Genomic DNA, 25,019 nt, shown 5'->3' with positions numbered 1-25,019 from the left:
AAAATCTGAAAGCTGCTACCGTTGAATCAAAGTGCAGGAAACTGTGTAAGCAAGGCACAGAAACCATGAACACTATCTCAGAACCTCAGAGGCTGTACAAAATTCCTTTGTCTTAAGATAAAGCTACTACTTTATTTCGTTTTCTTACGTTCCTAACCCACCTTTCTTCCACTAAGGAGCACAAGGTGGCATGCATGCGGATCCAAGGTCCTCCACCCAGGCACTGACCAGGCCCAAGCCTGTTTCACTTCACCATGGTGGTCTAAGCAAATTTTGCTAGAGGCACATTTCAGAACCACCTTTCAGCTTTACAAGTGAGAAAGCAAAACAGAGAGCAGCATTCCACCACCAACAGTTTCATCAGTAACAGATAGCTACCTTATTGTCACCTTTCAGATGCTTGTCCTCTACAAGAAGCTTTCGTTCTCGCTGGAAACATTATGCCTACCTGAAACATCATCCATCCTGGGCAGACCTGAACCAACACTGGACTGCTCGCTCTCACCTTCTGAGGATCTACACAGCTCTGCCCCACCTCTCTGACAGCTCTCATTTTCCACCTACTGTCACCTCTTCTGCTGGTCCTGGCATAACCGGGTTTTCATGGCTTCTCCTCAGCTTCCGTTTCCTGTGTGCCAAGTGCCCTCCCTCTCCTTCAAGTCCCTCAAAACTCACTTCATGTGGATCGTTATCCGTCACTAATCTCAGCTCCGGCGCTATCTGCTGCCACTCACGCGCCTAATTATATCGAAGATAAAACACAAACATGGAAACAGAAAGAGACAAGTTATCATAAACGTCTCTCCACCAGAAGACTCCCGTGCATCTTTCATAATAGCTCATATCCCTCCCTCAATAATATCTGCCTCCAAACTCAACAGTTTAAATCTTTTTCTAAATAAGAACATAACCTGCAAAATCTATGCAGTTAATTCACTTTGCCGCGCCCACCAGTCATGGTTTGGGGCCAACCAAAGTCAGAAAATCAACAGTACCCCAATGATAGAAAACTACTGGAAGAATAATGTTTTCTTCTGCAAAATTAATACGAGGTATTACAACTTCTACATTAAGTGACACAGAGAGAGAAATTTTAATAACGCATAGTATTTTTGTTAATTGGTAGCTTATATATCTATGTGCATATTGTTGTATCACTCCTGTAGTTGCTCTCAATCAAATGCAAGACAATTTCTGAGATTGAAATGAGAGAAAATAGGTGAGGAATCTAAAAGTGAATACTGAAATGCATGAGCATGCAGTTTTAAAGGCTCAGACACTACACCCAACCAAGTTTGCTCCAACCCCCAACCCCCATTTCTGTTGGATACATACATATTGTTGGACACAAATGTATCTAGTGATGGTACATTTGCCATTTCATTTCCATATAGCAACTAAATGATATGAAGCTGCAAGTTGAAAATAGTAGACAGAAAAGTAGTATTTTTGACAACATAGCAAAAACAAAATTTTGCTGCGTTTATCTATCTGAAATGCTCCATCACAAAATGATTTGAAAGGAATTCTGTCCAACTTCTCCTGCTGGCTTTCGTTTATACAAGTTTTGCACTGTTGGACCATTTAAAAGTCCTACTCCTTCAATAACTTTTTTGCTATGGCTAGTTGCACCCTGCATTATTTTACAATATAGGCTTACTTCACGTTCAAAATTTCCCACAGCTCTATGATGATAACACATTACGCATAAACAACATTTTTATTGATGGTGGCTCTACCACTGTGCAGATCACATGTGCATCTAAGATGGAGCACGTTCTTGAGAACAGAAAGCCTTGTTTTGACCACACGTTTTCAAAAACTAAGAGTGGCTATTTTCCTGCGTTACGCATTGGGCGCCCATGCAAATGTACCACACCGGTTTGCCAAGACAATGGTTCGCAACCTACAACTGAGGAATGCAGCCAACATTACAATGCACAGATGCACGTGAAATACAAGGACCTATTATTTTGACATCCCGTGATGTTCAAGAGATGTTTGAACTATGGAACATTTTCAGAATCCTGCCTCAAAATGGGTGCTGCTCAACTCTGACCTCATCCCCCTGCTCAGTGCTGCTGCCTCTACCACCATTCGCTCTGCTGGTTTGGGTGAACTTCTCCCAGAGAAACAGCGGCACTTTTGGATGGAAGCCAAGTAAGCTTCAATCTTTTTGTGGGAAAGTGCCGTATTATATTCCTAAAAACACAAGACCTGACACCAACGTCAAGCACTTCACTGCGGGGAATCTAAGAGGAGATCCAGCCGCTGAAGAGGGGGTGAGTGACTAGTGGGGGCAACATCTAAGCTATTCCCAATATGGAGATGTAGTACAGTTGCTCCTCAAATTTCATCTAAAATGAAATTTGAAGGCTTCTCCACAGACAAAACAGATCAGGAATGCCCTGAGAATCCAAGAGACTTTTGCTAAGTGTTAACAAAATTTCTCAGAGGCACTCTTCACACTTCTAAATAGCCATAAAGTTTTGCTTAAGGGATAACTCAAAGAACTTGTAAGTGTTTCCTTACATATGAGAAAGACTTGGGGGAGACTGCACATCATCATGACTCATTCTGTGCTAAGTCAAGCCAATCCTGATGAAACGGAAGTCCCTGCATCAGGACTGCTGGCAACCATTTGACAATCCTGTGCTGTTATGCTTAAGAAGGGACCCCATTCTGCAGAGAAAGCATAGGTGAGAGGTATGAACCCTCTAGCTTTCTCCTCTTTTTTAGCATGCATTAAAAAACACTGTATCTGAAAGACACCTGGAAATTCCTTCTTTGCCCACTTTAGGTTTGCAGTTTGGCTGCATGGACATCATTCCATTAATCATGTCAGAGCAAAAAGTCAGTTGTACTCAAAAAATGGGCGATGACGAACGGTGTTTAACTTTCTGCTTGTTACAAAGACATATTTTATTGGAAAGCTCAGCCCGATAGTTCGTTTTAAACAAAGTGAAATTCTGCTTCAGAAACAAAATGAATCTAGCTTTGCTCATCTTAAAAATGTCACCAAGAAAACACTAACCAATAATAAAAATTAAAAACCCCAGAATGCAAACTCTGAATCGTTCTCTCTACCCTTCTCAAGGAAGACTGGTCCTTATTTTCCAAGCAATGTCTACTCAGATGTTGTGTATCTACTGCTGTAGCTATGCAATTGAGCAGACAAAATTTCCACTTTCCTGGGGAAATATCCCACAGTGTCTTGAAGGCCCACATTAAAAAACAACAACCCAGTTCATTCTTAGTGTACCGGCAAAGTTCAAAACCTAGATACAAAGATAAAAAGCTGCCTCGTGTCAAGTCATATCATTGATCTATCTGGCACAATTTTTATTTACCGTAAATTTCGCTCCAAAACACGCACTTTTTTGCTCCGAGAAAGTAAAGGAAAATGCCTGTGCGTGTTACGGAGCAAATGCACGGATCAGAGCCATGGCTGCCGTCAGTCAGGCAAAGCGGGAGCCACTTACACGCTCTACGAGGCTCTCACTTTGCTTTCTTTAAAGCGACCTGGAGCCAGGAAGGAGGGAGGGAGGGAAGGAGAGCCATAGCAGCCAAGCCGGCAGCAGCCGCTTACACGGGAGGAGGGACAGAGGCTAGCAAAGGTCTGCGCGCTCTCTAAACAGAGCAATGAGGCTGCAGAGAGACGGCAGGAAAGATAAAATTTAAGCAACCAGCAGCAAAATAAAACCAATCTCGAGCTCTGATCCAGCGCAGTGAAAACCAGGAAGTAAAAAAAAAAAGGCTGGGGAGGGCATGAGGGAGAGGGGAAAACTTCGCAAATCCCCCGCCTCAGCTGATCGGCTGGGATGGAGCAGCTTGTTTTCAGGCAGGATAGATTTGAGCATTGTCTGGGTCCTAGTGCCCCTACCACTTTTTTGTGCTCCATTCTATTGCTGCTGGTGGCTGCTTATCATTCAGGCTGCAAGGAGGAGCACTTTTACACAGCTAATGGCGAATCCCCTGCAATCCAAGTCCTCCTCACTTGCTCAAATCTATTCCGCCTCAAAACAAGGAGCAGAAGGAAAAGGCTGCAAACTGTTAAATGGGGAAAAAAAACCCAGGCACAGGGCAAATACCTTAAGTATACCTTTAAAGCAACAGTGCTCTTTCCCTCCCTCCTCCCCGCGGAAAAGCTCCTTGTCCCTTGAGTTCTTTTCCTTCCCTCCCCACTTAAAACGTGGTTACAAAGCACGGATCCACATGGATCCTCAGGATTTTTGCATTGGGCTACCCCAAACTCACTGTCAGATCACATGTCTGTGGCCACAGCATGAACCATAAAAATCATACACCCACTGTTTCATTTAGAATATTTTTTCCTCGTTTTCCTCCTCTAAAAACTACATGCGTGTTATGGTCAGATGCGTGTTATAGAGCGAAAAATACGGTACTCTGATTGGCAGCTGCTCTTACAGGTCTCAAACAGAGGTCTTTCTTTACCTGCACAGTTATGATCTTTTAACTGGGCATTACAGGGAAAGAAAAGGGACTGCTCTATACCAGTGGGCTACAGCTAATCTAAACCTTGTTGTACTATTGAATGCCTGTGTAGACCTTCTGGTGCAGGCAGTGCTTGGCAAACTGTAGTTCTACATAGGTAAGCAAAACTTCAATAACCACAACTAGAACATATCCTAGTGTCTACATCTGCCATGACAGGCAACAGAAATCCAAGGAGAGCAAAGAAGGAGAAATATATTGTGCGGATACTGTATCTGCGGACCAATGTCATGCACACTTCTAAACCAAGCAACAAATCAGATCCTCTTCAGGATTAGTATTCCCTAGCAATCTCCGAGCAAAAGTGGCAGGCTGGAAGGCTCCTTCCTTGACTCTTCTAGATGAAGAATTCTAAGTAGAACCATGGCAGAGATTTCTTCCCCATGTGACAGCTATATGTGAGAACCATCTGCCTGCTGAAAATGCCAGGCATAAGCAAGGAGAACCAAATGCCAGAAATTGCCTAGCAAGAAACAATGGCTTTCCACATGAAAACTGGGAACTTTTTTTAAGGCACACAATGGCAAGTAAGGAAAGAAGCCTTCTAATCAAAATGCTAAATTTTAAGGATCGTCTGATGTTAACCACCTTGCAGATTTCAACCAGAGTGGTTAATAGTTGGTTAGTGGGATAACATAGTTTCCTCACTTTCCACCTGTGGATGGCAAACAAGTAACTGGAAGTACAGACTCTGAAGGGTCTGATCACTGTGGATAGATGAATAAAGAGTGAAGGGGTGTGATTTATATTTTCCACAATTGGATTTATACCGCTTAGAAGCTGCTTTGGCCATTAAGCAGTATATGAATAAATAATATGTAGTGATAATCTAACATGGATGTTCACTTACCTGACCTTTGGCATCTTCTGGCATAGATTTTATATGCATTCGTTTAAGACACCGAATCACTCCATCGTAAAACTGTACAGTAAAGGTTCCTAGAAAAAGAATGATATGGAGATAGGGAAGTAAAATTTAAGCTGCATATTAGCACACCACCTCAAAGATGCCACATGGTGCTATACCAAAACTAAAGGTAAAAGGTAAAGGTAAAGGACCCCTGGACGGTTAAGTCCAGTCAAAGCTGACGATGGGGTTGTGACGCTCATCTCGCTTTCAGACCAAGGGAGCCACGTTTGTCCACAGACAGCTTTCCGGGTCATGAGGCCAGAAGGACTGAACTGCTTCCGGCACAACGGGACACCATGACAGAAGCTAGAGTGCATGGAAATGCCATTTACCTTCCCGCCACAGTGGTACCTATTTATCTACAGTACTTGCACTGGTATGCTTTTGAACTGCTAGGTTGGCAGAAGCTGGGACAAAGCAACGGGAGCTCACCCTGTTACGGGGATTTGAACCGCCAACCTTCTAATCAGCAAGCCCAAGAGGCTCAGTGGTTTAGACCACAGTTCCACCCGCATCCAACATATGCCAAAACTACAGCAGCATTTAAGAGGCAAGATCAGCGATGAAATGAAATTTCAGGAAATGAAATTTCAATTACCAAAATCACAACAGCATTAAACAGGGAAGATCAGCAATGAAATGACATTTGGGAGAAGGAAGCCATGGTTTAACTGTCTTTGGGATAAGCAAACCATGGTTTAGCATTGTGCATGAACCAGTCGTGACAAATCCAGAATTGTGAATTCTTGAACTTTTCAGACATGCAACCCAAATAAGATTTGCAGAGTACAATCACAAATTACCTGGATTTTACATTCATTCATGTAAAAAGATGAAAGCACGTTTCTTTTATTTGGATTCTGTTCTTAAATTGATTACAAATTTGGGGCCAGCAACTGCTAACAACAGTCACCTTCCATAAAGGGTGGGAAGGATTAACCAAAGACGCACTCCATTTTCAGACTAAGTCCAATTGCTGCATGTATATATGGGGTGGAAATAATGTCTGCCAATGAATATTGGATGTAGTGACTTCAAGCAAAAACAAAACAAAGCACTTGTGGAAGTGGAACAGTAGACCAGATAAACTTTTGGTTCAAGCCAGTAGGCTAAGTTATACATACCTTCTTTGTTAATTGCTTCAATCTTTGCAGGATAATATCGACAGTCTGTCCAACGAGCTAGAACCTCTTCTCCAGGTTGAAAATCCTGTTTTAAAGGGTTTAAGAAAATAGTGTGTTAACATGACTGCAAATGTATTCAATGCTAGCATATAGAGAACTTAAATATCTGAACAAACTATATGGAAGATCTACTTATTTCTCTGCTTTCCATGAAAGCGTGTTTATTATTATGACCCAAGATTTCCATATGAAGATATTCTCATAAGGGGAGAAATAAACACTTACAATAAATTCATCATCATCTTTCAGACCCTCTTTCCTCAGCGATGGCCGTTCAAGGGGTCGCAACCGATTGCTGTCCCAATAAATCCATTCATCGTAACGATGACTCCAGCGCTCAAAGTGGACAAGCATCTTCCCCTCTTCATAGTCTATCTTCTCAATGCGTGAAGGATACCTTCAAGAAACAAAACAAAAGATGCTGTTTTGGCAGGTTATAACCTCTGTATTTCAACGGACTAAAGACTCATAGGCTTGTTTGGCTGCGCATATCGTTTTCCATATGAATGGTTAAGAGAGCTCAGGCTGAAACTGCAGTAAATCAAAATGGAAGGCATCATACATCATACATCCCGGATCTACACAACCAGTTGCACCCCCATCAAATGCATCCAACAAAAATACTACTGGTAGCATAAATATTCAGAACATTTTTGTACAATCAGAAAGTTTCTGAAATTACAGGTAGAAACATGCACTAATTAGCTATACAGGTTAGCTCTAAATGGTTGCAGAAGAAATGGTAAATGGTTGCAGAACAAATACAGCCTATCCCTATCTCTTTTATTTCTCCACCCCAAAGAACTATCCAACTAAATAAAGCAAGAACACAGCCAGAGTAGCTGTAACACTGATGACTGCAATAGCTAAATATGTGTAGCCCATACAAAGCACAATCCTAACCATGTCTACTCAGAAGTCAGTCCTGTTTTATTCAATGGGACTTGCTCTAAGGTAAGTGGAGTTAGGACTATAGCCGTAGTCTCATAAATATGGCCATGGCTTGAATCAGAGATTCAAAATACAGTGCTAACAGTGGGAAAATGCTACAATGGTTCAGTGGCGTTATTAAGCCATATCAATGGATCTTTCCACTCTGCCCTCACTCACTGTACTTGTACCTTAGAAGTTGAACAGAATCCGTTCCAGAAGTCCATTTGTTTTCCAAAACGTTCAGAAACCAAGGCGTAGCTTCCGATTGGCTGCAGGAAGCCACGAAAGCCCCATTGGACATTCGGGTTCCAAAGAACGTTCGCAAACTGGAACACTCACTTCCAGTTTTGCGGCATTTGGGAGCCAAAACGTTCGATTTGCAAGGCACTCATTAACGAAGGTACGACTGTACTTCAATTAAGCATAATGGTGGCTAGCCGTGATGGTTATGTGGTACCTCCACAGATGGAGGCAGTATGCCTCTGTACAGGCACCTGTTGGTGGGAATCACTAGCTGGAAGAGTGCAGTTATACTCAGTGTCTGATTAAGGGCTTCTGATAGGTATCTGATTGGCCACTGTGAGAACAGGATGCTGAACTAAATGGACCTTAAATCTGATCCAACAGGACTGTTCTTAGGTAGTTTCCCATTACATGAGAACTGGGAAAATATAGTTACCAGGTTCAGCACCAGGCCCTAAAACCAATTCCAAACTCTGATTTCAGACCCTGATTTGTCAAAAGCTAGTAGCCATAGTTTACCATAGAATCATAGAGTTGGAAGAGACCACAAGGGCCATCGAGTCCAACCCCCTGCCAAGCAGGAAACACCATCAGAGCACTCCTGACATATGGATGTCAAGCCTCTGCTTAAAGACCTCCAAAGTAGGAGACTCCACCACACTCCTTGGCAGCAAATTCCACTGTCAAACAGCTCTTACTGTCAGGAAGTTCTTCCTAATGTTTAGGTGGAATCTTCTTTCTTGTAGTTTGGATCCATTGCTCTGTGTCCGCTTCTCTGGAGCAGCAGAAAACAACCTTTCTCCCTCCTCTATGTGACATCCTTTTATATATTTGAACATGGCTATCATATCACCCCTTAACCTCCTCTTCTCCAGGCTAAACATGCCCAGCTCCCTTAGCCGTTCCTCATAAGGCATCGTTTCCAGGCCTTTGACCATTTTGGTTGCCCTCCTCTGGACACATTCCAGTTTGTCAGTGTCCTTCTTGAACTGTGGTGCCCAGAACTGGACACAGTACTCCAGGTGAGGTCTGACCAGAGCAGAATACAGTGGCACTATTACTTCCCTTGATCTAGATGCTATACTCCTATTGATGCAGCCCAGAATTGCATTGGCTTTTTTAGCTGCTGCGTCACACTGTTGGCTCATGTCAAGTTTGTGGTCAACCAAGACTCCTAGATCCTTTTCACATGTACTGCTCTCAAGCCAGGTGTCACCCATCTTGTATTTGTGCCTCTCATTTTTTTTGCCCAAGTGCAATACTTTACATTTCTCCCTGTTAAAATACCAGTTCAGACGTAACAGAAAACTAAGCTTAATTTACCCAATTAGGTATACAGTGCACTAAGAAAGGAGGGTGGAAGGCGACGTAGGAAAACAAGAGTGCAGGGTAGAAAGTTCATTTACATTTCAGCTTAATAAGCTGTATGTATGTACATAAAAAAGGAGCCACAGCATAGAAAGCCGTTAAAAAAACAAACATGCTTGGCAATAGATGGAAACAGAAATGTTGCAATAGTATTGTGGAAGATTAACCTTGCTAAACCACCATGCTGTCTAGAAAGCATTAACATTTTAAGTAAAAATATGTGGTTCAATGGTTTTACAGCAGTATTTTTCAGTGGAGTGGGTTCAAAATCTTAGCTGCTAATTAGCAGACAAACATGGACGTGTGAACCAGCCCTGTGTATCTTAGGGAATTATGCAAATTCTACTTTTTTGCCTATGCAAACTTTTAGAATTACACAAAGATGTGCTAATATTTCCATAAAGCATTTCTTAAGATACTACTTTCTGAAAAAAATTAATCAGAGGTGCAAAAAAACCCCGAAGCTGAACATCCCTGACAATAAAAAGGAGTTTCTCAATGATGTCTTGAAACATACATATATTTGAGTAATCTCCTTCCATATCCATCATGTATGTAGAACTAAAGACTAAAGTTCCTTAGTTTTAAGGAAATCTTTTATACTTGCACAACATCTGATGCAACATAGCATCAATATCAAAGGTAGTGAGTGCAAAACCTTTACTTTTTGTTAGTAAGAATGTTTTACAAATGTGTGTGAAATGTGCCTGCTACTGTTCCACAAGATATTGCCTAAAGTGGTTTACAACCTACTGAACCATCAGCAGCAATAAACAATACAGACAATGCAATTCAAATCGTAACCAACAATTACAAATATTAATATTTATCAGCAGCAGCCAGAAAAACATGTCATTCATTCAACACATACTATCAAGAAATCTCAAGCTAAAACAAGAATAAAGCAATATAAAAATATATATCAAATGAAAACTAATCAGGAGACAGAGGAAAAACCCATGGAATCAATCCCATACACACTGACCAGGGAGTAAGTCCCACTGAAGTGTATGGGGCTTTTTTCTGAGTAAACATGTACAGGGCTGTGGTGTAATACAGAACTAAAATACAGCACAAACAAGATCATATACAAATTTATTTCACTAAGGAGGCTATATCAAGGGGGGAGGTGGCTTCCTTCAAACCACAACATGCATAGCCCCTTGATATTCCTTCGTCTCTCTCCCAACACCCTTTCAAGGCAACAGCATATCAGGCTCCATGGCAGATGGAGAGAGGACAGGTGAAAAGGCTCAGCCTCTTTAGGTTACTCGGACTTCCTCCCCTAACTACCACCACCCCAGCATTTTAGGTTGCCTATTGAGATGTACAGTGGTGCCTCACAAGACGAAAAGAATCCATTCTGTGATTCTCTTCGTCTAGCGGTTTTTTTGTCTTGCGAAGCAAGCCCATTGATGGATTAGAGGATTAGCGCTATTAGCGCTATTAGCAGCTTTTAGCGGCTTATCAGCTTATCGGATCAGCTGATAAGCAGCTTAGCGGCTTAGAAAAAGGGGGGGAAAGGAGAAAAAAACCCGCAGGAACTCGCAAGACATTTTCGTCTTGCGAAGCAAGCCCATAGGAGATTCGTTTTGCGAAGCACCTCCAAAACGGAAAACTCTTTCGTCTAGCGAGTTTTCCGTCTTGCGAGGCATTCGTCTTGCGGGGCACCACTGTAGTTAGGACTCTTCTGAGCTATCAAATTAGCAAGGATGGAAAAAGACAAAGCAACTAAGATGTCATTTTGTAAAGATGAAGTTGTATGTCAGGATTTGTGCACAACTGCCACTGCCCCACAAGACTTTTACTAGTCAACGTACCAACACACCCTAATGTTAACTCTATGTGGCTTGCAAATAGAAGAAAATGAATTAAGTTTATCTTCCTGGCTACTCTGTGCTGAGTCTTACAAACCATAAGCAATCAGGAGAGTAGCTATAAGCCTATCTTTATGTAAGGCTGAATACAAGACTTTACACTATAGAACATTTCAGTTGTGCCTTCTTAAATTTTACAGTAAGCCAATTATTTATTTACTATCTTCCTTTAACAGTTATTTATTCAGGCAACCACCCTTCTAGTGCATAAATCATTTTATCCCTTTTACAGGTGGGGTAACTAAGCACTACAACAATCTTGGCCAGAAAAAGTTACAACCAAACTGCGTCCTAACTTATCACAATTTAGAGATCCAGGAATCTGGTAAACAAATATATTAAATAAATGATAACAAGCACACCCTGCCTCAACATCTAGCCATCCCAATTCCCTAACATGGCATAGACTTCAATAACTCCCTGCTCCGTGTACAAATGCCATTCAATCTTACTAGACCTCATTCATTTAAACTATAAAAAAAAACCCAACAACCCTCCATACTGCCAGTCAGCTGCTGGAATATCTTGAGAAGCTATTTTTTTGCTGTTGAAAATTCCCCCCCCCCCCCGCCGCCTAAAAATACTTAACAAACCAACTATATCCTACACATAGCTCCACCTGTGCATCCAAAGGGGCTGTTTTTTCACTCATCTTGTTAACATATTCAATGGATGAGTGGGCACAGATACACAGCTTGGGGAATTTCTTTCCTATATGTGGTTTATGAATATCCAAGTAAATAAATAAATAATATTGGGTCTAATAACACTTCTACACTGGAATTATGTAGAATAGAAGTAAATAATGTGATGCCCTCCAGAGCCTGTTGGACTATAAATCATTCTAGACCAGGGGTCGGCAACCTAAAGCCCATGGGTCACAAGCAGCCCATGGGGGTCGTTTAACTGGCCCATGGACCCCTGCCGCCCGCTCCCGTGCACTGCGCTAAACCGGCATGGAGCAGAGTGGGGAATGCCTTCCGCGACACTGGCTGGCTTCCCATTGGCTGCAGGAAGCTCCTGCACCCAATGGGAAGCTGTGCACACCTCCTCTGCGCCAGAAGGAGTGCTGGAAATAGCGTCTGCGCATGAGTGAATGCGCACGCACACACTCTGGCCCACCGTGGCTTCTGCGGGATCGTGAACCAGCCGAAGCCTCAAAATCTTTGCTGACCCCTGTTCAAGACCAATGGTCAGGCTGGCTGGGCTGGCAGGAGCTGTAGTTCAACAACATTTTGGGACACAGTGAGAATCCAGAATTACCGTATTTTTTGCTCTATAAGACTCACTTTTTCCCTCCTAAAAAGTAAGGGGAAATGTGTGTGCGTCTTATGGAGCGAATGCAGGCTGCACAGCTATCACAAAAGCCAGAACAGCAAGAGGGATTGCTGCTTTCACTGCGCAGCGATCCCTCTTGCTGTTCTGGCTTCTGAGATTCAGAATATATTTTTTCTTGTTTTCCTCATCCAAAAACTAGGTGCATCTTTTGGTCTGGTGCGTCTTATAGAGCAAAAGATACGGTATGTTACCTTTCCCCTTGTCCTTCACTTATTCCCAAAGACAGGGCAGGGCTTTCATGTATCAACAGTGTCCCATCCATTTCATCAACAACTTTATTTATGCATGTACTGTATGAGCCTTGCTACACTCTGTCTTCTTGTCACCAAGAGTGAGCTAATGGCTGGAGTTTGGGGTAGCACTGCATTAAGGATGTGCTTCTCCTTAATGATAATAATAATAATAATTTATTTATACCCTGCCCAACTGGCTGGGTTTCTCCAGCCACTCTGGGCGGCTTACAACATATCTAAAGACATAATAAAAACATCAGTCCTTAAAAAGTCCCCTAAACAGGGCTGCCTTCAGATGCCTTCTAAAAGTCAGATATTTGTTTATTTCCTTGACATCTGAAGGGAGGCCGTTCCAAAGGGAGGGCGCCACTACTGAGAAGGCCCTCTGTAATTTCACTTCTTGCAGTGAGGGAACCAGCAGATGACCCTTGGAGGAGGACCTCAGTGTCCAGGCTAAGCGATGGGCGTGGAGATGCTCCTTCAGGTATACTGGGCCAAGGCCATTTAGGACTTTAAAGGTCAGCACCAACACTTTGAATTGTGCTTAGAAATATACTGGGAACCAGTGAAGATCCTTTAGGACCGGTGTTATATGGTCCCGGCAGGCACTCCCAGTCACCAGTCTAGCTGCCACATTCTGGATTAATTGCAGTTTCCAAGTCACCTTCAAAGGTAGCCCCACCAGGGCATGCACCACTCTGACAAGACAGTCTGCGGGCAGGTAGGGTACCAGATGGAGCTGGCAGACAGCTGCCCTGAACACAGAATTGACCTGCACCTTCATCGACAGCTGTGAGTCCAAAATGACTCAAATGGCTGTGCACCTGGTTCTTTGGGGCATGGTTACCCCGTTCAGGACCAGGGAGTCCCCACCACCCATCAGCCCCCTGTCCCCCAAGAACAGTACTTCTGTCTTGTCAGGATTCAACCTCAATCTGTTACCCACCATCCATCTGCCAACTGCCTCCAGACACTCACACAGGACCTTTAGTGCCCTCACTGGTTCTGATTTGAAGGAAAGGTAGAACTAGGTACCATCTGCATACTGGTGGACACCCAGCCCAAACCCCTTAATGATCTCTCCCAGCAGCTTCATGTAGATGTTAAAAGGCATGGGGGAGAGGGCAGAGCCCTAAGGCACCCCACAAGTGAGAGCCCAGGAGTCCAAACACTCATCCCCAACATCACTTTCTGGACACTGCATAACAGTGCCCCCAGCTCCTCTAGACAGTTCAAAAGGATGTCACGGTCAACGGTATCAAAGGCCGCTAAGAGATCCAGCAGAACTAGGAAACAGCTTACACCTGTGACCCTAACCCGCCAGAGATCATCGACCAGGACGACCAAGGCAGTTTCAGTCCCATGATAAGGCCTGAATCCCGACTGGAAGGGATCCAAATAGTCCGCATCCTCCAGGCGTGCCAGGAGTTTTTCAACGACCACCCGCTCAATCACCTTGCCCAAGGATGGAAAATTTGAGAATGGTTGATAGCTGACCATATTGACCAGGTCCAAATATGTTTTTTTAAGAAGCGGTTTAATAACCACCTCTTTCAGCAGGTCTGGGAAGGCTCATAGTTTTAATCACAGTATGGATTGACTCACGAACAGACCTTGGGAACGGATTCCATACGTGAGCAGAGGTTCCACTGTACTGTTTCCACAATTTTTTTCCAAGATCAGAAAGTGTGGGGATGGAAAGGAGGCTTATACCTCCAGAGAATCTGATGGTGTTGACTGAATCACTCAAACCACATAACTAAGTTTAGCTGATGCTTCAGTATAAAAATAAAATCAACCTATAGATAGTAGTAGTAAATAAATAAAATAGCAAATAAAGTAGTAAATTTTGAGAAAACAAAAGCAAGAGGCTTTGGGCATAGGAGCTTCCATTCACCTGATATGTGAGAAAACCAGATTTTTTTTTTCTTGGAAGCAATATGTAGATATCTATTCAAGATATTAACAGCACAGTATTAACCATATCTACTCAAAAGTAAATCCTAATGAATTCACTGGGATCTACTTCTAGCTAGGTGAAGTTAGGATAGCAACCTTAGTAAATAAGCAAGGATTTAGTTTAACTGAATTGTTTTACGTTAATGTTTCCTTTTTAAACAAAATGTGCTATGTGGATTATAATTTAAACAAAATGTGCTATGTGGATTATAATCAAAGAAAAACAAACTGTAAAGATAAAAGAGACACCAAAAAGAACTGGCTCCTAGTCTAAGAATCGCAAGTCCAACACTGGGCTTATCAGTTTTAATTTCATAGCAAAGTAAATTCAATCCCAACATTTCGTGTCACCCCCCCTTTTTTTTTACACAGTAGTATCTTTAGTGGGCTACACAGCAAACTCTTTTCCCTCTCATTCACAAGGTAGGGTAGAGGCACCTTTTCATGCCAGCTCCATTATACATCTTACAAAGCTGTAGCGTTAACAATGGAACAAATCTTTTTGAAATGGACTGTAGAGGATGGGGGGGGTACTTCTGTGATGATATGCAAAGAGAAAAAGGTAGAAACTTCCATCTGTCTAAGAATTTTTAAATGACACCTGTCAGAGCTGCTACCAGATCCCAGCTCACATAGGACCACGCTACCCAGCGTCCACTTTATAAGAGTCTTTATTGAGTTACAGGTTTCATTTCCGAACTGCAGCGTGCAGCTCTACGTCTTCTACGCTAGACCGACGAAGACCCGTCTGAGTCTCCGCCTCTTGCACACCAGCTTAATACCCTAGCCTTGCTCCACCTCCTACGTCTCTCTCTACGTCTCTGGGTCCCTCTGCCCCCCTGGGTCTCCTCCCTCCTTGACTCTTCCGAGGCTGAAGACCCCCCGGAGCCTTCTGCCTCCTTGCGGCGGGCTTTGGGACCTGGCTCACTCTCCGGGCTGCTTACTGCGCCAGCTTCCGCTGCATTTGAACTTGGCGCGCGCGCCCAACCCTCTACCTTCCTCTTAACCGTTTCCTCGCTCCCTGATGTGGGCGTGACTGGCCCTGACTCATGTCCTCCCTCCTGCTGAAAGCCTCCGGAACCTGATGCCTGGTCCCCTTTCTCCCCGCTGGGCACGTTGGTCCCGATTTCCAGCTGCTGCTCTCTGATTCCTCTCTGGCCCCTTCTTCCTGGGGTGTCCCCCTTCTTTCTCCCCTTGCTCTGACCACTGGGGCTCCTTTCTGGGAATCCTCTGACTCACTGGAAAGGCTCGGGGATCTCGGGTCGTCATCATCACTCATCCTTCCTTCATCTTCCTCCCCCTCGCTCTCTGTTTCCTCCCTTTCCTGCGTCTCTGCTCCTGAACCCCTGACATCCACAAGGTAGGGTAGAGGCACCTTTTCATGCCAGCTCCATTATACATCTTACAAAGCTGTAGCGTTAACAATGGAACAAATCTTTTTGAAATGGACTGTAGAGGATGGGGGGGTACTTCTGTGATGATACGCAAAGAGAAAAAGGTAGAAACTTCCATCTGTCTAAGAATTTTTAAATGACACCGATCATAACCTAAAGCATAAAATTAGAACAGTAAAATACGGACAGCAAGGGAAAATTGACTGTCCCTAGAAGATCCTTCGACAGGAAAGCGTATGAGAAATCTATCCAAAATTATTTATGGCCATGGGTCCTTTCCTACCGAAAAGCGCTCATGTCCAACAGATTTACTTTTAGTAGGATCTTCAACACAACAACCCTCTACTCTACAGAAACACTTCAAATTAACTGGGTAACATAGGCATGTCCAAAGTCCGTTTTGGGGGCCTAATCCGGCCCCCGTGACAGTCTATGTCCTGGGGTAAAATCCTAAAAAAAGCTCAATGGCCCTCACGCATGTTCAGTTCATCAAATCTGGCCCCCTTTGTTTGGGCACCCCTGGTATAACAGCTACATTCCAGCCTGATGTACTGAGCTAGATGGCATGTCCTAGATGGCGTGTCCACACATGCAGGGCAGAATCCAATATTGCATGGCTGGACTTCTGGTTGTGCAGGAGAACTCCTTCCCCCTGCAGTCCTACATGTGCCTCCAAAATCTAACCCTGAGGATCCCCCTCAACTCTCCAAAGTAATTTTAAGGATGTGTGGAGGTATGCAGGGGAAAGGAGAGGAAGGTGAAGTCCTGTTGCATGAGCAGACATCCTTTCCACTCGTGCGTGGACAGCCATGAACACAACCTGCAGTAGAAAAACATAGTATCCAAGACTGGTGATGTGAGCAGGCAAGCTAGAAAAGCATAAAGGTACCCCTGACCGTTAGGTCCAGTCGCGGACGACTCTGGGGTTTGCGGCGCTCATCTCGCTTTACTGGCTGAGGGAGCTGGTGTTTGACCGCAGACAGTTTTCTGGGTCATGTGGCCAGCATGACTAGGCTGCTTCTGGCGAACCAGAGCAGCGCATGGAAACGCTATTTACCTTCCCGCCAGAGTGGTACCTATCTATCTACTTGCACTTTGACGTGCTTTCGAACTGCTAGGTGGGCAGGAGCTGGGACCGAACAACGGGAGCTCACCCCGTCGTGGGGATTCGAACCGCTGACCTTCTGATCGGCAAGCCCTGGGCTCTGTGGTTTAGAAAAGCATAGAAAGGTGCAAATGGGAGGAGAAAGCAGAGCCTTTGCAAGGCATTTAAATAATTTGGAAGGGCCTGATGTGGTTCACAACTTGCAAGCTGAGTGTGGTGGAGTCTCCTACTTTGGAGGTCTTTAAGCAGAGGCTTGACAACCATATGTCAGGAGTGCTCTGATGGTGTTTCCTGATTGGCAGGGGGTTGGACTCGATGGCCCTTGTGGTCTCTTCCAACTCTATGATTCTATGATTCTATGATTCTATGGTACAAAACTCTATAAACAAATCCCTCATGGTCGACATGCCATGCCAACTATGAGCTGTGTATTAATCTATCACAAAACTGAAACAAATGGAAATCTAGAGTATCTAGAGGTCTATAGTAGCTTTCTGTAAAGGATAAGCAAATATGTAGTATGCTATTTGTTTCTCAATGCAATGGAAGAAATTACTAAAGGCAAGGGGGTAAACTGTTCAGGAAGCGATATCATTCCCACTTTGTTTCAAAAGGATAAAGACACCAACATAATTAGTTATTTAGTAAATTTATAATACACCAATTGGCATAAAACTCGCAACTCCATGTACTTTTTAGAACAGCAAAAACTAAGCAAAAACAATAAAATCAATATGAAACTGCAAAAGCATCAACTACAATCAATATAATCCATCAGAAACCATAAAACAACCACAATACTTCTTTGAGTGCCTGGGAAATTAAAAGGCTTCAAACTGGTGCAAAAAAAAATAAAATAAAAAGCAAACTGGGCAACAGGTAAGATGCCTGGCGAAGGCACTCAATCTACGAGATGCCACCTGCCCAGGCATATTTCTGCATTAGAACTCTATAACTAAGAAGTTCCACATATTTCATAAAGGTAAACTCTCATGAGTGCATAATAACCAACTTTATTTCATATATGTCTTACTTGTGTCACTTCAAAGCATTATGTTCTTACTCCCCGCAAAAGTCACTTCGCTCTATGTCAGGGAATTAAATGCATCTCAAGAATTTTCGGATAGAGAACACAGTGATATTTCAGCTTAATTCTGAAGTAATCCAAGGGACATTCCTGAGATCACATAGATTTTCTTTACTACTTTACCTTGTGATGCAAGTGGCTGCAATTATCCATAGGTTTTTACGACGCTTTCTATAAAACTGTCGCTCCCGATTCACTATATTACCACAGATAATTAACAAAATGTGGTTACTTCTAAAGTCACACAGGGAGATGGAGAACAGGAATTTGCCTAATACAAAGTCAGGCCACTGCTCCATCTAGCCTGGTATTGTCCTTGGTGACTGGGGCAAAATTTCCAGGGTTTCAGAGAGCAGTCTCTCCCAGCCCTCTCTGGAAATGCAAGGGATTGAACCTGCGAGGTGCTGTACCACTGAGCTTCAACCTTGTGGATAGGAAGAGGAGAAAAGACGAGGTGTCATCCAAGTGACTTGGGCCTCCCAAGAATATGGCAGTCCAAGGGATGCACATCAGTAATGGTTTATAAAAAACCAAAATAGCCCTCTTCGGGCATCGTTCAACAGAGCCAACTTGCTAAGAAAGGGAGCACACCAGCTCTCCCTCATTGCTCTCTTACTTGGGAGGGTGAAGCTCTGAAGCAGGGAGATAGCTTCCCACTAATCCCCCACATATATTAGAACACTGGAAACTGTGATGGGGCAGACCTACCATGCTTGTTTCCCCGACTGCACACACACCCCTTTGATGTTAATGTAACACTGAAGAAAAAAATCTAAAGCGCTAATATCTAACATATATGTAAGTAGATTTTATTAATGACCTCTGTTTCCATACTCAACCCTAGGAAAATCAACAAATCCTTTATACTATACAAATAAGGAAAGTCCTGCAAACCAGACCTTTCCTGCTGCTTAGTTCCAATATCTATTTACTTTCTGCCAATTTACAGCCACAGCTATTTTATTGCAATGTGTTTTTTATTAACGTGAGGGGTTTTTTTGTACACTGCCTCAACAATGTTATGAGAAGCTATGTTAAAAGTATCTTAATAAATAAACAAACAACCCCCTCCTAAAGGCAGAAAGGGAAGGAAATTTGTCATGGGTTGAGGACACATTCCGAAGTCTCAGGGCAATCACTGTGATTGACCTCAACTAATACACTGAAGTAGAACCTGATCTGAAGACTGCAGATGGCACAGAGAAACAAAATATATGGGTTGTGAGCCTCAGGCTGTCTAGTTTTAAGAGTTAAAACCAGGACTACAAATTGCGCTAGGAAACAAGCAGAAAGCCAGTGCAACTGGTACAGCTCAGGCTGAACAACCACTCATCTCCCATATTTCATTAGGAGACAGACAGCATTATTATTCACCAGCTGTAGTTTCCAAGTGATCTTCAAGGGCAGCTCCAAATCTCCCTACATGCCACCTTCAGTGCAACTCTAATAACTTCAGTCTACCAAGTTAATGATTCCAGATACAACCCTATCAAATATCATTGTCCATATCCATAAATATTGCCTATTATCTAGTGTCAGGGTATAAAGGTGTTATTTGCTGAATTGCTAGTAAGGAATCTCTCATAGGACAGATAAAACACATTCATTTGACACCAGAATCCACCAATGCACTTTCAAACAATCAACCAACATGTAAACCTGTGGTTTATTTTAGTTGTAAGAACTATTTTCTGAACAAGTTCCTTTCACAAATTGTCCTGGTACCTTAACAACTCTTTTTGGAAGAAGTGACTATATTTTAAGTTAGTTTATGAACAAGGAATGAAAATGCATATAAATGAAAACAGAAGTTCAAGGCCCATCCATCATGCATCACGTGTGAAATAACTTCTGATCTAAACCAGGCACCAACATCAACTTCCATACCATTTTTGTAGGTAATCAAGTGCTTCCAAACGAGCACCGATCTCAAATGTGATCCCAGGACGATTTGGAGGCTTTCTGCTCATCTTGACAGCTTCTACCCCTCTCGCCTCTTAGCTGTAGAAAGAAAAAGAAAGAAAAGGTGTTATTGCCACAGAAAATATTGTTTAAGGTGATATTCCTGTATTTGTCCTTTAGACAGTTGGGTCGCATTCAAAAAAGCAGCAGATTGAACACTAAAAGAATAATCTTATGCATGTTTACTCAAATGTCCTGATGAAGAGACAGTAATGAGGCTTACAGCAAGGTGAGTGGGTGACAGATTGCAAAACTGTAGCACTGTTTAGTTCCTAAAGTCTGATGGCTAGTGATAGGGCAATCATGTAATGCTCACTTAACTAGTGTATTTCTTAAAGCAGGAAACCACATGAGTTTACACTACGGTGTTATTATCTTTATCAATTCAGAAAACTGAATGCAGAACACAAACCTCGCCTGCTTAGGGGGCCTCAGAACTGATACATGTAACTTTCCAATGCTTGATATCTACTGCATATACATTCCCATACACATTAAACCAGCTTGCCACAGAAAGGGTTCCCGTGGCAGAAGGTTGAACTTAACTCAACAGAACGGGCAAAAGTTAAAATGTATGTATCTCTGAGCAAGATCTTTCACTGAATTGTTACTGTGTCAATGACTTAGGTGGAATGGTGCAAGCACTCAGAAGGTATTGTAGTCCTCTGAGTCCACCACAGGAGATCCTGTAGGAACTTGGATTCAGAGGGTCCAGCATAACAGTCAGCAGAACCCAGTTTTCCTAGGAACCCAAACTCCACTATGCATTACCTAAGGATTCATGGCAATCAGTGATCTCCAGGTCCCAGTTGATACTAAGGGTAAGACTTCTAGACACAAGGAACATAGGAAGTTGTCTTATACCGAGTCAGAAATTTGCTCAATCTAGTTCAATATTGTATATATGGGCAGTAGCTATCTAGGGTTTCAGAGATGGAGCAGGAGTCAGGAATCGAACCTGGAACTTTCTGCATGCAAGAAAAATATCGTAACCCTGAGCCATAATCCTTGTCCTCAAAAAAGAAAGACTACAGCCCCACTCTTTATTGAATGTAACATTCTCACCCTTGCCTTGGCCTAAGCACTACAAAAAGTAAAACCACAGTCCCTACCAACTTGAACTTAAGTCCCAAATGTGCTTTAGAAAAAAGCAGTGTATGTTTATAAATTAGCCCATATTTCAGACATTAGCTTTCTACCTATGTCAATTTGTGCAAAAATCATCCAAGCTAGAAACAGTGGAGTTAAGTGACAATGCACACTTTAATTTTAATTTTTTTTAATAGAGATCCTGCCCGGTTTTTAATAACTGCCAATACATCTCTGGCTGCGACTCCAATTGCATGTGGCTAAATTCATGGCCACCTACACAGCGTCTGGCCAGATGAAATTTCCCACAAATATATATTTATGCAAAAAAATAATAATACTTTTGGGGGTCCCGGAACTATCCCAGCGACTTAACATTTATTTATTCAAAAAACCCGAAAACTATCTTTAAGTTAAAAACAAAAAACTGCTTTTGACATAGTAGAACATGGCATACAAATTAAGAAAGAGCAGTGCAGAGGGGCTTCCCTAAACAAAGAGTGGAATTCATTTAGGGCGAATGGGGGACAAAACTATCACATAGGGCACTTGAGGGCATGCGCAGAATGAAAGGGGGGACACAAACCAAATTCTGTCTTTGCTCAGGGCACCGTCTTACCAAAGTCCTCTCGGGTTACAGTAACCCTGCAACTTGCACTCGTTTAACTCGTGTGCATTACAGTGGTACCTCGGGTTAAGTACTTCATTCGTTCCAGAGGTCCGCTCTTAACCTGAAACTGTTCTTAACCTGAAGCACCACTTTAGATAATGGGGCCTCCTGCTGCCGCCGGAGCACGATTTCTGTTCTCATCCTGAAGCAAAGTTTTTAACCGGGAAATCTCGTAAAATCGAGATTTTACAGAAAGAAAGGGTTGCAGTAATATAAGATTAGACCAAGAAAGGACTATGATGAATTAGGATGGGAAAAAACATTTATAAGTTGCTATAAAATTTGGACATGAGGATGCAGAAAGGGGAGGTATGGGGAAGTCCGAGGAAAGAAGTTTATGAAAGGATATTTTGAAATTATATTTCTTTGTTTGTCTGTTTTTCTTTTATGTTTGTTTGTTATAAAAACTTTTGTAAAACTAATAAAAATTTTATAAAAAAAAAAAGTTTTTAACCGGGAGCACTATTTCTGGGTTAGCAGAGCCTGTAACCTGAAGCGTATGCAACCTGAGGTATTCCACTGTATGCTTTATTGAGAAACTGGAAAGGGTGTGAGGGTGTCCCAGGGGAAGAAAACCCAGTGCATTTTGACTATACGCAGCGTTTGGCTTTAGGCGCGACCTCTTGGAGAGCACCTCATTGCCTGCGCTGATATTATGCCGCCTTTCTCCCCCAAGGAACTCAAGGCGGCCCTGCTCTCCGTTTCGTCCCCACAACAACCCTGTGAGGCAGGCCGGGCAAACCCCCCGTCCTCCTTCTCCCTCCCGCGTAAGTTGCGGGCTCGAAACCCACCCCACGGCCTCCCCCCACCCCACGGCCTCCCTTGAGGGGCGAGAGCGGGCCTAGAGCGCCTCGCTCTCTGGTGGACGGGAGGAGCCGCCACCGGAAAGGCCCTGCTCCGCGGCCCCGGCCGGCCGGCCTCCCCTGCCCGCGGGCGCCTCCGGGGCAGGTCCCTGGCGCGGTTGCGGGCGAAGGGGAGCCCCTTCGCGGGCCTCGGTTCTCCTCCACCGGAGGCCGCAGCTGAGGCGGCGCTCCGGGGCCTGCCCGCCTGCGAGGCGGCTCCGGCCTGTCCTTACCCGCGGGCCGCTACCAGGCCCCGTCGGGGCAGCGCGGCGTCCCTTCTCGCTTCCCCCGGAGGGAAGGCCCTCAGCAGCAGCAGCGCCGCCGCCTCCGACCCGCTTCTTCCTCCTCAGCGGGACCCATCGCCAGTCTCCTCCCGGCCCCGCCTCTCGCGTCCCAGCGACGGCGCGCTTGCGTCACTGCTGCGCGACGCCGTCTTCCCCTCCCCTTCCGCCACCGTCACGTGACGCCAACGCACCCACCCTCCCACCCGACAGAGGGAGGGAAAGAGGAAAGAACCAAAGCGGGCAGGTCAACCGCACTCAGCTGAGGTGCTATAAAACACTTCCGGCTGCCGATCGAAGGCAGGGTGGGCAAGCTGCGGAATGCGGGCATAGCCAGAGATGGGGGGGGGGGGTTGCTGGTTTTTAGTTTTTGTTTCAATAAATGCCTGCGCAAGCGAACGGCGCAAGGTGTTTTCGGGGAGGGTGGCGGTGAGTGGTGGAGTTTTTGCCGCCCCACTCAAGGAGAGGCGGTCGAGAGGAAACCGAGAGTGGCGGCTGGCCACGCCGCTCTTCTCCCCTGACCTCTTTGGCCGTGACCTGGGAGCCTCGTGCGGAGGCGTCGGATTGCAAGCTCTGGTCGGGTTCCCGCTCTGCGCGCAGGCGAGGAGGATTTGCAGGCGAGGGAGCTCCGCCGGTTGCTTCTTTTCGCCAAAAGGCACCTTGAGGTCCTCGAGCGTCTAAGCTTTAAAGAGGAGTTGTCATCATCGCTATTTGTATTATAGATTAATTTATACCCTGCCTTCCTAGGCAGGGATTCAAGGTGACTTACAGGTAGAGGACTGGCAGAAATGACTGGCAGAATCCGAAACCAGGGAAGAGAGATGGCGGAAGAAGATTGGAAGAAATTTAAGGACTATCTTGGGAAATATTATAAAATTAGTGAATGTTAGATTGATGTTGGACTGAATTTAAGTGGTTACTAGCTGTAATGATTAAGATAATTGGGGAAAAAGAAGAAGAAAGAAAGGTGTAAAATTAAGTGAAAATTAAGGAAGAGGATTTGCTGAAGGAATAATTTGAATTGGAATACAAAAAGGGGAGGTATGAGGAGGTCCGAGAAATAAGTTAAAAGAAAACAAGTGAGTGGGATTACATGTGTTTTTAATTTTTTGTATTTTTTGTATTTTTGTTTTTTTTTGTATAAATTTTGAAAAGTTAATAAATATATTTAAAAAAAACACAAAAAAACAAGGTGACTTACAGGTAGAAATAAGATTTTAAAAATTCCTTCCAGTAGCACCTTAGATACCAACTAAATTTGTTAATGGTATGAGCTTTCGTGTGAAGAAGTGTGCATGCACACGAAAGCTCATACCAATAATAATAATAATTTTTATTGAGAGCCAGTGTGGTGTAGTGGTTAAGAGCGGTAGACTCGTAATCTGGGGAACCGGGTTCGCGTCTCCGCTCTTCCGCATGCAGCTGCTGGGTGACCTTGGGCCAGTCACACTTCTTTGAAGTCTCTCAGCCCCACTCACCTCACAGAGTGTTTGTTGTGGGGGAGGAAGGGGAAAGAGAATGTTAGCCGCTTTGAGACTCCTTAAAGGGAGTGAAAGGTGGGATATCAAATCCAAACTCTTCTTATTATTTATACCCTGCCCTCCCCAGCCAAGGCCGGGGTCAGGGTGGCTAACAAGCAATAATAAAAACAAGTTGAATGAATACAACTTAAAAACAAGATTAAAATACAACAATAAAATATTAAAATGCAGCCTCATTACAGGAGGAGAAAGGAAAAAGAAAGAGGGAGGGAATCAAATTGGCTCCACGCCAAAGGCCAGGCGGAACAACTGTCTTACAGGCCCTGCAGAAAGAAATCAGATCCTGCAGGGCCCTGGTCTCATGAAGCATTCCACCAAACTTAGTAGTTGGTCTCTAAGGCGCTACTGGAAGGAATTTTTTTATTTTGTTTCGACTACGGCAGACCAACACAGCTACCTGCCTGTAGGTAGAAATAAGAATTACTGAAAACAGAGTACAGTTAAACTTTGATAGAACTATGAGCATGCATACAAATAAACACTTTTAT

At 43.7% G+C, this 25,019-nt stretch overlaps 1 protein-coding gene across 5 annotated transcripts in view; it reads right to left on the bottom strand.

Annotated features, from left to right (window-relative positions):
• The window catches only part of PHF20L1 (PHD finger protein 20 like 1), a 65,010-nt gene extending 41,888 nt beyond the window's left edge, over window positions 1-23,122 (bottom strand). For 2 of the 5 annotated variants that reach the window (XM_082235545.1, XM_082235541.1), the window contains exons 1-6: window positions 22,943-23,122; window positions 20,034-20,147; window positions 6,835-7,006; window positions 6,550-6,634; window positions 5,366-5,454; window positions 676-738 (exon numbers count right to left, since the gene is read on the bottom strand). In XM_082235545.1, the coding sequence (XP_082091671.1) occupies window positions 676-738; window positions 5,366-5,454; window positions 6,550-6,634; window positions 6,835-7,006; window positions 20,034-20,116 (492 nt within the window). In that variant the 5' untranslated portion in view covers window positions 20,117-20,147; window positions 22,943-23,122. The remainder of the gene's footprint in view (window positions 1-675; window positions 739-5,365; window positions 5,455-6,549; window positions 6,635-6,834; window positions 7,007-20,033; window positions 20,148-22,942) is intronic. The other 3 variants (XM_082235542.1, XM_082235544.1, XM_082235543.1) reach the window with 2 other exon arrangements.
• Window positions 23,123-25,019: the final 1,897 nt, after the last annotated feature.

This window comes from Podarcis vaucheri (genome assembly GCF_965113315.1).
Source record: "Podarcis vaucheri genome assembly, chromosome: 8".
Taxonomy (NCBI): Eukaryota; Metazoa; Chordata; class Lepidosauria; order Squamata; family Lacertidae; genus Podarcis; species Podarcis vaucheri.
The sequence above is the reverse complement of the archived record's forward strand: the minus strand, read 5'-3'. Positions and strand labels throughout refer to the sequence as shown.